Genomic DNA, 13140 nt, shown 5'->3' with positions numbered 1-13140 from the left:
GATGATCATCTCCATGCGTCATAGCGCGCTTGCGCTCCAGTCTGTGTTTACAATAGAACTTATAGATATATAAATGATCTTACATGGCAGTAATGCGTTAATTAATTTCCTTATTAATATCGCACAGATGGAGCATCCTCTGTTGGATTAAGGGGCACCCGGAAATAGATGATAACCTGAGGATGGTGCACCGGTTTATTGCACGGTTTGTGTTCCCTCCTTCCGCTCTCTCTCTCTCTCTCTCTCTCTCTCTCTCTCTCTCTCTCTCTCTCTCTCTCTCTCCCATCATCCCTCCCCGGTTGGTACCCTTGCTCTCGCACGCACGAGCATCCTCCGTCATGGCGTCTTCCAACCATGTCACCCCCACCAACTGCAGCTGGTGGCCCATTTCGGCCATGGACGAAGACGGCAAGCTCGCAGATGGAGAGGAGAGTCACGAGCCGCCAGTGGAGCACAAACCCTTCTCTAAAGACCGCCTCGTTTTGTACCACTGGACGCAGTCTTTCAGCTCGCAAAAGGTAAACACATAGCCAGCAAAATGGAGGCTATACATTGCATGTTATGCAGTGGGACACACTGGTTAAACTGAATTCATTTATTTCACCTTCTCTCTGATTCATTAGAGCACACAATGCTGACCCAGACCTGTTCAGTTTTATAGAAATATATAGCTGATGATGATCCAGATAGATAAAGTGTTTATTGCAAGGATTGGTTTTAGAGAATGCATAACCTATTTTGACAGCTCAGAACATTTTGCAGAGTCAAGAGACTTATATCTATGGCCGAAGACATGAGGATGACACTCTAAATTATTCATTAGTCATTAAAAGCTGACTGTTAGCTGTATATTGTAGTAGACGGCATTGCGAGCATGTGGTGTATTGTATGTAGTATGATGTAGTTCTGGAGATTTCAGGCAACATGAAAAACTGTGAATGTCCTGGTTCAGCTGCTACCAAGCACTGCTCTGCTGGACAAGGGCCTATGTAAAGCAGCGGGTCGTACAGTTGAAATGGTAGTCACGACTTCGCTCAAGTCAAAGACAAACAGATCTTCTCCCTCACCGACCTTACAAGCTGAGCTGCATTCATGAGGCTCAACTTTTTAATGTGTCATGGCATCCTGTGCACAGACACATTATCCAGCAAGTCAATGAAATGTCTCAACACAGAGTAATGACTCAGATGAAACCATTAGATGAGACTGATCCATGTTTAGACAAATTGATCATATACTGTATATATATAGAATACATATATGAAAAAAGAAGGATGTGTATTAAATATTAAATACACGGAAAAATCTGATTATATGCATGAAACAAGCAACAACAAATGAAACAGATTCAGTTGTGTAGACCAGATAAGCATTAAATCTGAATCTGGTTTCCTGTTTATGCTCGAAATGTCTAAATTTTCTGTGCTTTTTATTACAATTTCAATTATATGTTTGATATGTTTCTAAAAATGTAAAATGAAGATGTGCCTGTGGTATGCTGTCACTTCATATCTCAGGTATGGACGTTGGATCCTTATACACCGGCTGATAAGGCCAGGTCTATCTGCTGAGTGCTGAGTGAGGATCCGTTCATTTGGTCATTTCATTAAATTACAAGTCAGTCTGCATTTCTGGAAAAGAGACGGACGTCTTTAACCTTGTGATTAAACTACAAATAGCATTTCTATACAACTTGGATACAATTATAGTATACAATGCATGTTGTTTATTTCCATTCATTTTCTAAAACAATTCAGGACTTCACCACATATATCAGCGTTGTTTTAACCACGTACCAGAGCCAAAAAAAAAATTAACATATGTTCTATTTAAAAAACAGAATATTTCACATTTAAATAATATATACTGGATGGTGTGATGGATAGGTGCCTCACATCTCTGTATAAAGTCTGAACTTAGGTTGCTGTTTTGTTCTCCCTGTGTTTGCGTGGGTTTTCTCCACAATATCTGGGGTTTTTTTTTCATCTCCCAAAAACATCCTGAAAGGTCTGTTAGGTACTTTAATTGTGTGAATGAGTTTGTGCATGTGTGTGCATGAAATGGTACCTTGCGATGGACCGGTGTCCCATGCATCATGCATTGTCGCCTCACTCCACTGTTCCTTGTTTTCATAATATGAAAAGATTTATTAAATTCAGAATTGCATTTAAATGCACTATATGTTTATTATTTAGCAGTACTTTATTTAGAGATGTGAACTATACCACTTTTTATTTTTTGAAGACCTTACTGAAAATTTCAGTATTCCTTAATACTGACCTGATTTTTTTGGTAAAGCTTTAAAATGAGAGATTTGTAACTGAAGCAGTTTCCTGTCGTTCTTGTCCATGATACCATGGATAATCGGACAGATTTGTTCACCCCCTCTCATAGCCAACTCGGTACTTTCTGCTGATGTCCAGTCAATACTGATATTGGATAACAGCCCTGTGCTGTCTCTAGCAACAATTACTTTATACAAAGCAACTTACAGTTGAGAGAAGAAGCAATTCAATAATACAGCAGATGCTTAAAGGCTTTGCTCAAAATCCTGACAGTAAGTCTCTGCTGGTTAAGTATTCAGATTGAAACTCCTAGTCATCTGAGCACTAGCGTAGAACTACTGAGCTTCCACAGAACACTGTCTATATTAAAAAAATATTATTTTGCCTTTGTGTCTTTCACTCTTCTTTAGTGACTTTTTGACAAAGCTCAGACTCAGATGTCTCTCTGTTAGAACTAAAGTGCAATATAGGGTACAGCATCCATTAGTTCATATATTATGGCTTGCACTTATGGAGAGTAGGCACTCATTTGGGATTCAGCCATTCAGCCATTCAGCTAGGATCAGCTAGAACACCAACTTCCCATATTTTGCTAATACTATGTCGCATACCAACACCACCACCGGAAACATTTACATTCTTGTAGTTGTTTTCTCAGTTTTTTACAAAAGTTAAAGTAACACTGATTTCCTTTGTAGCTTGGTGCATATGTTGACACTCATAAATGATTACGCACCTTCATATTTACCTTTAGAGACTTTCACAACACTTCATAAATGCTCACAGGACAGACACGCTGCGAAGTCTCTATCAATAAACATGATCTCATATTGGTTCACTTGCTTAATGTCTAAGAATACTATCAGTCTAAAAACCCTGTTGGAGATTTAAGTAAAATCTGAATTTTTGTTAGATGTTTCATGAGGTGGTAGTTCTAGGTTCGTTCATTCCTCAAGCTAGGCACCAGAACAGAGAACAGCATTAATGCATGTCTTCCTCTTACACGAGAGACGGTGGGTTCAACCAGTCAGCGTTAGACGATCACAGGGAGCATGGTGCAGATTGCGGAGTGCGGTGTGATAAGTGCTTTAAGGTGGAAGTGTGATGGTCCACAAGTCGTTCAGCTGCAGTCAGGATAAGTTCCAGTGGTTGCATAGTGTACAAAGGAAGACCTCCTTAGAGCAAGTTGCAGCAATCTTGAAATAGCAAGAGACTGAACTGTGGATAGAAATGGACTAATCATCCTCATGTTGTAAAGGATAGAAAAGATAAAGGGAAGAAGGGCTTTGGAGATGGTTCTGAGTTTTGTGAAAGGGAGGAAATCCAGCCGGCAGATTATGGGATTGTAAAACCAGATGTAGGACAAGATAGCGCACACAGAGTTCAAAACAAAACAAGACAAATAAAAGGTCAATAAATGGAAAAATAACATTAAAAAGCAGCTAAATGCTCAGCAATGCAACTTTGCACGTTGGGTATCAAAAGGTTTAGCTGGCAGCCAATAACCAATATGACGTTATTCCAGAGCCAACTGCCATTATAACGACATGTTGTGCACAACTCCAATTATTTTACATGATAGAGACTGTGACTGATCTTTACAATTAATGTGTACACAACTGATTGGATTTCATCTTCCGTAGTTAATTTACCGTAGTCTATTCTGTCGGCATGTTGACACGATGCTCAACATGAAAGCACAGAGATTGTAAGCTCGCTAAAGCAATTATATCTTTGAGAAACCCTTGCAAATCCAGTATATATTTTTAACGATCACCTTCAAACCAATATCAATCAAGGTAGACATTAGTAAGAGTCATTATATGTAGATTTACACAAATTCCTGAGGTATTTTTGGCAATGTTTTTCCAAAAGGAGAGAATTTTTGTAAACGCTTCATTAAGACTCACTATATGTTAAATTCCAAAACGAAAAAGATCTCAGTCTAGTGACTCTTATCTGTACTGTCCACGGGTCTTCAGAACAATCCTTCAGGTCCTGAACATATAGGATATTGATGTATTATTGTTGAGCATCAGTGAATGATTGCATCTTTTGTAGTAGTCGTGCATGAGTCTCTCAGTTGACCTGTGAGAAAAGATGGATCTCAAAATCATATAGTTTCTGTTAGTAAGAGGTCAAATAGGCAGAAATGCTGGACGAGGCAATAATGTACAGGATTATTAACTGCTGTTTAACTGCTCAGGACAAACAAGTCTCATGAAGAACTCTCAACAATAGATATAAACAGTTATTGATCATTCAGGTAACAACATACTGGATTAAAGATCGAGGGGATGTAAACTTTTGAACTGGTTCATTTGTGTAAATTCAGTTATTATTTTGTCTTGTGGACTAGATGTAAATATCTGTTATGTGAAATAGGTTACTCAGAGATTCAGCAAGGGGGATCTAAACTTATGACCACAACTGTATATTTTCCTGAGTATATACTGTAGTACATTTCACATTATAATTGCTTTTGGTCTTTGGCTAAGCAATGATTTTGTATTCTTTTTTTGTATTCTTATTGGTCAGATGGTTCTGATTAATTTTCTATAACAGCAGCAGTTTTTTTTTAGAACAGTCTAAAACTGTAACAGCTTACAAATGGACTTGAATGGTGGAAAAACTACTGTGTATTAAAAAAATGGGAAGGAGTCTCAAGTGTCAGTGCTAACAGTCAGAACAGGGCATCATTCTCTGTAATATGACGAGCTACATTTTAATTAACTTCATGATAGAGAGAGAGAGAGAGAGAGAGAGAGAGAGAGAGAGAGAGAGAGAGACAGACAGACAGACAGACAGACAGACAGACAGACAGAGATGATCCACAACATTAAATGTAATTATAAATACTCCACAACACCACATTATTGATTTTCCTATAAGAGGACGGCTCTTTGTGGTTTATTCTTTTCTTATTATTTCTTAATTACCATCTATAATCACTGAAGCTCCTTGTCAGTTTTACTGGAAAGTAAAAGAACAAAATTATAAGAATAAAACATATTCATATCCATTTTAAATTCTATTGTGAAAGTCATAGAGAGAAGTCAATAAGGATTTACATATTATCTGCTTTTATATAATATTTTAGCCTATGTTCATTCTATATTGTGTCACCTTTTAAAATATAAACAAAATAATATAAATGTATAATTTATATTATATAATTATAAAAAAAAACAAAAAAAAAAAAACACACACATATAGACAGTCTGGCAGGTTTAAATGGTTAGACTGAATCATAACAATCAGCCAAAAGCCAATAACTATAATAAGCTGTGATACATAATGGACATGTGCTTGAGCTGTCGTTTATTTTCTGGCAGGTTCGTCTAGTGATTAATGAGAAGGGACTGCTGTGTGAAGAGCGGGATGTTAGTCTACCTCTGACTGAGCACAAGGAGCCCTGGTTCATGAGGCTCAACCTTGGAGAGGAGGTGCCTGTGTTCATACATGGAGACACTATTGTCAGTGACTACAACCAAATCATCGAATACTTAGAGACCAACTTTATGGGTGGTAAGTGTTAAAATTCCGAATGGAGGTAAGACAAAGACAATGAAGTCACATATAAGGGCATTCCATCGAGAGGCAGAAAATACAAAGATGCACGATGAACAGTGCAAATTCTGTTGTATGTACTAAAACATTAAATATACATTATAACACATCAGAATTCATGGCCCGTGGAGCACAGTGTGTGATGAACAGTGCAAATTCTGGGGTATGTACTAAAATTTTAAATATACAACCCATCAGAATTCATGGCCCGTGAAGCCTAGGTAAAGTAAATTCAAAAAGATCTGGTGGAGGTGATTCGTGAAACTTAATGACCTAAGAAAAAAACCTGCCCTTTAAACAGCAGGAGGCAGCTAAAATGCTCAGACACCCTTTGATAGATGGCACAAATGTATCGTACTCTGGTCTGTGTGTGCGCTGTGTCTGAAAATATTATGCTATCGTGTGTCTTCTTAGGAGCTTATTAAACATTTGATGTTCAAAATCAGTGATAACCAATGAATTCACCTCCCTGTGGAGAGGTTTGTGCCATGATATACTGTTACAGACCATATGGTTTGTGCCATGATATACTGTTACAGATGATGCTAGCCTCTTTCTACAATAGTGTTTATGAATCCTCTTGACTAAATAACCTGAACAATAATTGTGTAAAATAATTAAATAGTGAGGAGAACTTTGGGAACTTTGCGGAATTTTTAAGGAATTTTTAGGATGCGAATTAGAATGAAGATGGAGCTTCAGCCTTGGTCTTTCTCATAAACTTAAGTTATTTGCCAGCTCTATTTCTAGAAGGTATTAGGGGTTCTGAAAGGCTGTACTTGTTTTAGGTGGATGACCTGCAAGATACAAGATACAAATCACCAGGTATTCAAAGATGGGGAATCTCTTAACTGCAGACTTTCCATTGTAAAGAGTTGAAAAGTTTCTATTTCTTTGGTTATTGAACACTCATTGAGATGTTGTTACCTTTGCACCAACCAACAACCCCATAGTCGCTTACTATTAACAAACTTAATGACTGTTATTAATGGCCACAAAGCGGTGGTTAAACTCTTGAGTGTATAGTTTGGGAGGTGACTTCTGAAGACTTTTTGAGGTCTAAGTCCTCTTAAAGAATAATGTACTTGTCCTGAGATTAGTGATAAACCTTTATGATATTACTGATCTGAAGCTAAAATGAAAATGATTTGTTAAGGTGAACTACTGTAGAAAGAGTTGAATTTGGTTGTGATTGTGGACATGTAAATATTCAGTCATTTATTCATCTTCAATAATTGCATTATAGGAGTTGATCTGGAACTTATCCTGGGACAGCTGGGTGCAAGGTGGGAATACAACCTGGATGGCAATCACACACAATTTAGCATACCCAATCCATCTACTGCTATGTTTTTGGAATGTGCCAGAAAAGTAGAGAAGCTAGAAGAAGCTATATAAGCACAGAGAGAACAATTGTAGGGCCCAGGAATTGTAAGGCAGGATCACTACCCGTGTGTGAACTGAAGCATAAGCAAATTCTCACACCAGCTGAAAATTGTGCTTCCAGCACACAACCCAGTTAACATCTTGGTAGTAAATAAAAGTAGTTTGCAAAGTTCAAATAAGTTGAAACAAATGTTAATATAGTGAAAGATGTCCTGTGCAGTTGTGTAGGTTTTACAGACTGATGTTAATCAATCCTGGTGTAGAAGGATTTTCACAGGGACAAAGGGAAACCGTTAGGTTGCTGAACTCTGAGGCTGGTTTGCGTCAAATCTCACCCCAAACCTGATGAAGACGTGCAGGTGCAGGGTATAGGCTGATTAGTCAGCAGGCTGGAGGATAGCCAGGCTGCTCTCATCCATTGTCCCTAATGCATTAAAATGTTGCAGACAGAATGGGATATGTGTGGCCTGTCTCTTTTCTAGTTCTATCTACAAAGCCTTTTTTTTCCTTTAGGACAGCTGTGTTGAGACAAAACAAATGACTTTAATCAAGAGTTGGCTGCTTCTTTTACTTTACTCTGGAAATTGTACATAATGGGTAAGCACAGCTCATGCACATGTGGTTAACTAAACCATGATATTTCCTAAATAAAGGAATTAACTACCATCTTAAAAGGCAGGGCACATAATCAAGCTGATATCAGGCTTACTTTTAGATATTTTCAGCATTCTTTATGTTGGGGAGGTGGCACAGTTGTTAGCATGTTTGCCTCATACCTCCAGGGTTGGGGATTTGATTCCAGCCTTGGCCGTGTGTGTGTGGATTTTGCATGGTCTGTATCCCTGTACCTCAGGATTTCCTCATCAGTCCATAAGGCATGAGTTGTAGGCATCTCTAAATAGTCTTTAGAGTGTGAGTGTGTGTGATTGCATCCTGTCCTGTGTGTGCCCTGAGTCTCCTGGGATAGGCTCTAGGTTCCCATTGGCCCAGTAGAATAAGTGGTGTAAAGGATGGATTGATAATCGGGTTCCATGTATGTATAAATGTTTCGCAACAGATACAATAGCCCAGCTTATTCCAGATGAAGGCACTCCCATGTATGCTCGGGTCAAGCAGTATCAAGAGCTTCTGGATGGCCTGCCCATGGACGCCTACACACATGGCTGCATCCTCCACCCTGAGCTCACCACCGACTCCATGATCCCAAAGTACGCCACTGCTGAAATACGTAGTAAGTGATGCAACAATTAGAAAAAAAAAGAAAAAAAGAATGCATTCTGTTGACACTACTTCACTTCAGAATGTTGCCTTGGAAGTGATTTTGATCTGTTTGTGTTTGTTTGATAAGGGCACAAATCTGTAGTTATATACTGAAACTGGTTTCGACTGGATTCTCAGCTTGAAATGAAACTAACGCCTAACCTTCAAATGGAGGGCTTCCTCAAAGTGTTGACTTTTCAATGGCATAAACTGCAGTGAGACTAGCTGATTTACAGCAAGGTCCGTTATTGGATCAAGTGTTGACCTTGCATTGGCAAGAACCCCAGCTGCGGAAGAATGCTAGCTGGTGTATGCAAAGGGCCTTGTTATTTGATATGGCTTATTCATTCTGAACTGCATTGCACATGCATTATACAATAAAACAGACCAGTAAATCAAGCCAGTAAACCTCATCCAGCCTGAAGCCTTGTAAGGATTTAATGTGGAGAGGAAAATCCTGCATAAACTCCAATAAATCTCTTTTATTGAAAATGTGTGTGAAACACCATTTGTAGGGTTATGTTTACATTCAAATCTCATTATAACTTAATCACCTGCCATATCTGTTTAAAATATTTGATGAATACTTTATTCTTATTCCAAAGGGGAACTAGTACTTTTTCAAAGTTGTTTTATTTCCCTAAACCATTATGATTTGGCTTTGTTTTCTCTTACAACAATTTAAGAAGCAAGCACTGATATCAAATCATTACATTTGACATAATCTACGTGATCCTGATTAGTGACTGCTGTTCGAAGTTCTTTCTTCATCCCACTCTTCCAGGACACTTAGCCAATGCAGCATCTGAACTCATGAAGCTGGACCACGAGGAGCCACAGCTGACAGAGCCATACCTTTCAAAGCAGAAAAAACTCATGGTAAGATGTCAAGAAATAGGGTTCACAATACACGTTTCATTAGGCCTGTTATACATTTATTTGGGGGGGGGAAACATTTTTTGAAAACATTCTTTGTTTACAGCATTTTTTCACACCTGCCTAAAATTTTTGCACAGTACTGTATAACTTGTGACTTGTCTGCTACCAGAGCTGGTAGAACATAAAATATCAGCTTCTGAAAAACCTGATTTGACTATTAATTTTTTCATGATATGACTTTTTCAATGGGGGCATGGTGGCTTAGTGGTTAGCACGGTTTGCCTCACACCTCCAGGGTTAGGGGTTCGATTCCCGCCTCCTCCTTGTGTGTGTGGAGTTTGCATGTTTTTCCCGTGCCTCCGGGGTTTCCTCCGGGTACTCCGGTTTCCTCCCCCGGTCCAAAGACATGCATGGTAGGATGATTGGCATCTCTGGAAAATTGTCCGTAGTGTGTGAGTGAATGAGAGTGTGTGTGTGCCCTGCGATGGGTTGGCACTCCGTCCAGGGTGTATCCTGCCTTGATGCCCGATGACGCCTGAGATAGGCACAGGCTCCCCGTGAACCGAGTAGTTCGGATAAGCGGTAGAAAATGAATGAATGAATGACTTTTTCACTCAGGTCTGTAAAATAATCTGTCTATTGTATTGGACATCAGACTTTCTTGCAAATGCCAGTACTGTATGTTGTATTTAACTTAACTGCTTCGTACACTAACTGTGAGCGGAAAGGCATCTTGCAAGAAATTTGTGTTTGTGTGGTTCTCTGGAATGAGGTATGTATTCACAGTTCTGTCTTGTTCTATCAGGCGAAGATATTGGACCATGACAACGTGAACTACCTGAAGAAAATCCTTGTTGAATTGGCAATGGTACTAGACCAGGTAGAGGCAGAACTTGAAAAGAGGAAACTGGAGTATCAAGGCAAGTTCTCTCTCATTTCTTACACTCCAGGTGGTTAAGCTCGTTTTAGGTGACAGGCTATATTACACCTTCTCCAACGTCAAGTCCAAATCAGTGAACAAAAACACATTAACAACTGTTCTTTTGTCTTCAAGACCCATTCTAAATGACTGCATTTCTTAATCAAGCAACAACAAAAACAAAAAATAATACCACCTTTTCCAGTTTTTTGAAAGGTTGTTTTATTTTCCTTAATGTTACAATTGTCACGTACTTAGGACTAAATTTTAGACATTTTTAACTTGCTATCGATAAAATCTTATCAGTGTAGCCAGCTTTAGCGCATTTTTCAGAATTTCTGAAAATCTTAATTTAGTTACAGTGCACAAGATCATTTAAATTAAGAACAAAGACACTAAATTTGGTCGGTTGGATTAAAACCTTTATCATGATGCAGGGTATAAGTTTGACACCCCTGATAGTATCACAGGCTCAAGTAGACCTATTTTGGCAGTATTATGGGTTCTCTTAGTCTCAGAACCAGTGTTTTGTTCTTTTAACTGTTGTACTATAAATTTATGTTTATTGTTTGAATGTTGAATGTCTATTATTACTGAGTAATAGGAGGCTTGTGTGATGTAACAATATTAGCATCATATAAACACAATGTTTGTGTATTGCCATATCATCCAGTGATGTTGATTGCCATTTAAATGATATTTTCAGACCTGCCAATTGTTACATTTTGCTTATACTGGAATACAGTAATCACTCAAAAACCACTAATCAATAATACGCAGAAAAGTATTTTTCTCCCCAATAAAACATTGACATGTGAATGAAGAATGATTAAATGACACTGAAGCAGAATAAGAAAGATGTCAGCCATGTGGACATTAGATAAAGTTTGTAACACAATCACAATCAATGCCATTCCCTAGTGCAGTTACTAATATTACACAATCCTGTATTGTCCTTAAGCCTAAAATGAATGACTTTTTTTTTTAAAGATGTTCTGGATGATTAAGTTGTTTATTAATGTATGATAGTTTAAAATAGAAAATCATGAACAGGGAAATATCAGTAACAAACAAGCCTATACTACTAACTAATAACCCCACTTCTCTGCTAACAGGTCAGAAGCAGGAGTTGTGGCTTTGTGGACCAGACTTTACGCTAGCTGATATATGTCTTGGAGCCACATTGCACAGGCTTAAGTTCTTGGGACTTTCAAATAAGTACTGGGAGGACGGAAGCAGACCCAACCTCCAGTCATTTTTCGAGCGTGTGCAGAAGCGTTACGCTTTCCGCAAGGTGTTGGGAGACATCCACACCACCTTACTTTCAGCAGTCCTCCCCAACGCGTTCCGAATGGTAAAAAAGAAGCCGCCGTCCTTCTTTGGGGCTTCCTTCTTAATGGGTTCTTTAGGTGGGATGGGCTATTTTGCCTATTGGTTTTTAAAAAAGAAATACATGTAGTAAATGCTCTAATACTGTGTACTGTGTCTGTGAATTTGTGTGAGGCTGCAACTTTTCTGTACCAGATGTTGTGCAACAGCTAGAAATATGATGCTGTGCAGAGAAAAACCCTGTTATCTGAGTGAACAGATTAAATAAGAACATTCCATGACGAGGAATTCTTCTTATCAACCCATTTTCTGGTAATCGATGCCTTCATTTATTTTTTATATCGATTTCCCTATGGTTTACGAAATGCCTTTAATTTCATTTGCTTACAGATTACAGTCAGTGAAACCGAACGTCACAATCTAAATTAAAAGCACTACAAATTCCTCCCATGTGGTATGTGTTGGCATTACACACGCACTTATTATAGCATGACCTATAACGATACCCGCCTCGAATGCTCTAGTAGGAGTATCTCGTGTTCGAGGCATTCACCTTTTGCCCTTTAATCTACTTTTCATTTATGGCTTTCCAGCCGAACCCCGATCATTAATCGAGGCGCTAGTTAAAACGTTTTAGCTGCAGCCTAATACTGCCAAACATATATGAAATGACAATTTATTCACTCACTCTGTGTAGATTACAGCACATTCACAAACAGCACATGGGCATGTCAAGGTTTTTCTTTGTTTGTAGAACGTACCTCACCAGCATTCAGTACCCGAATAAGTGGACCCTGATGGCTTACATTATACTCAGATATGATTTTTGTTACTTTAAGATGATAAAAATGAAAAATTAAGAAATGCTCGGCAGGTCAGTGATTTTCCATGCATCAGTTGTATCTAGATGGTTAGGCTAAGCAGCTCTAGTGTATTTCCAACTTGGTTCATTATCGAGCAGCATGGGTTAAATCAGGTGTGCTAGAGCAAGGAACAATGAAATATGCAGTACTGTGACTCTCCAAAGATCAACATACTCGAAACAAAATCAGAAAATCACTCATTATATTAAATAAACTCATAGCACTCGCATGTCATGTTATACCCAGCCATTAGTTGTTGATCGTTATTGTCAGTTATGTGTTTTCTTTTCTCTAACATAATTTGGGTTTGTGTAGATGACAGAATAGGAACAAATTCTAATAAATATCTGCTTCGTTCCCAACAGACAGATGATTAACTTATGTTAATAGCGAACAAATAAAAAACTCGACATATCTGCGTTGATTATTGACACTATGCCGAACAGAGATATGAAAAATAAATCATTCTGAAATATGTGTTTTAACCGAGCACCAAACTGATTATACTATTCACCAGGGGCACTTTATCTCCTGGAGATAAAAATAAATATAAATAAATAAACAAACAAATAAAATAAATAAATGATTGTTTTCTGAACAAGTGCTTAAATGGATTTAGGAGAAAGGTGAGTGTACACCTGACACTGTA

General features: G+C 38.3%; 1 protein-coding gene across 1 annotated transcript; it reads left to right on the top strand.

Annotated features, from left to right (window-relative positions):
- The first annotated feature begins 6 nt into the window (after nt 1-6).
- gdap1l1 (ganglioside induced differentiation associated protein 1-like 1) lies at nt 7-12072 on the top strand. Its single transcript, XM_027145185.2, has 6 exons — nt 7-518; nt 5621-5813; nt 8299-8472; nt 9286-9380; nt 10186-10300; nt 11415-12072. Exons 1-6 carry the CDS (start codon nt 183-185, stop codon nt 11756-11758), a joined length of 1257 nt encoding a protein of 418 aa, XP_027000986.2. The 5' UTR covers nt 7-182; the 3' UTR covers nt 11759-12072.
- The last annotated feature ends 1068 nt before the right edge of the window (nt 12073-13140 follow it).

This window comes from Tachysurus fulvidraco, chromosome 23, assembly GCF_022655615.1.
Source record: "Tachysurus fulvidraco isolate hzauxx_2018 chromosome 23, HZAU_PFXX_2.0, whole genome shotgun sequence".
NCBI lineage: Eukaryota > Metazoa > Chordata > Actinopteri > Siluriformes > Bagridae > Tachysurus > Tachysurus fulvidraco.
Note: the sequence above shows the minus strand (reverse complement) of the source record. Positions and strands in the feature narration are given on the sequence as shown.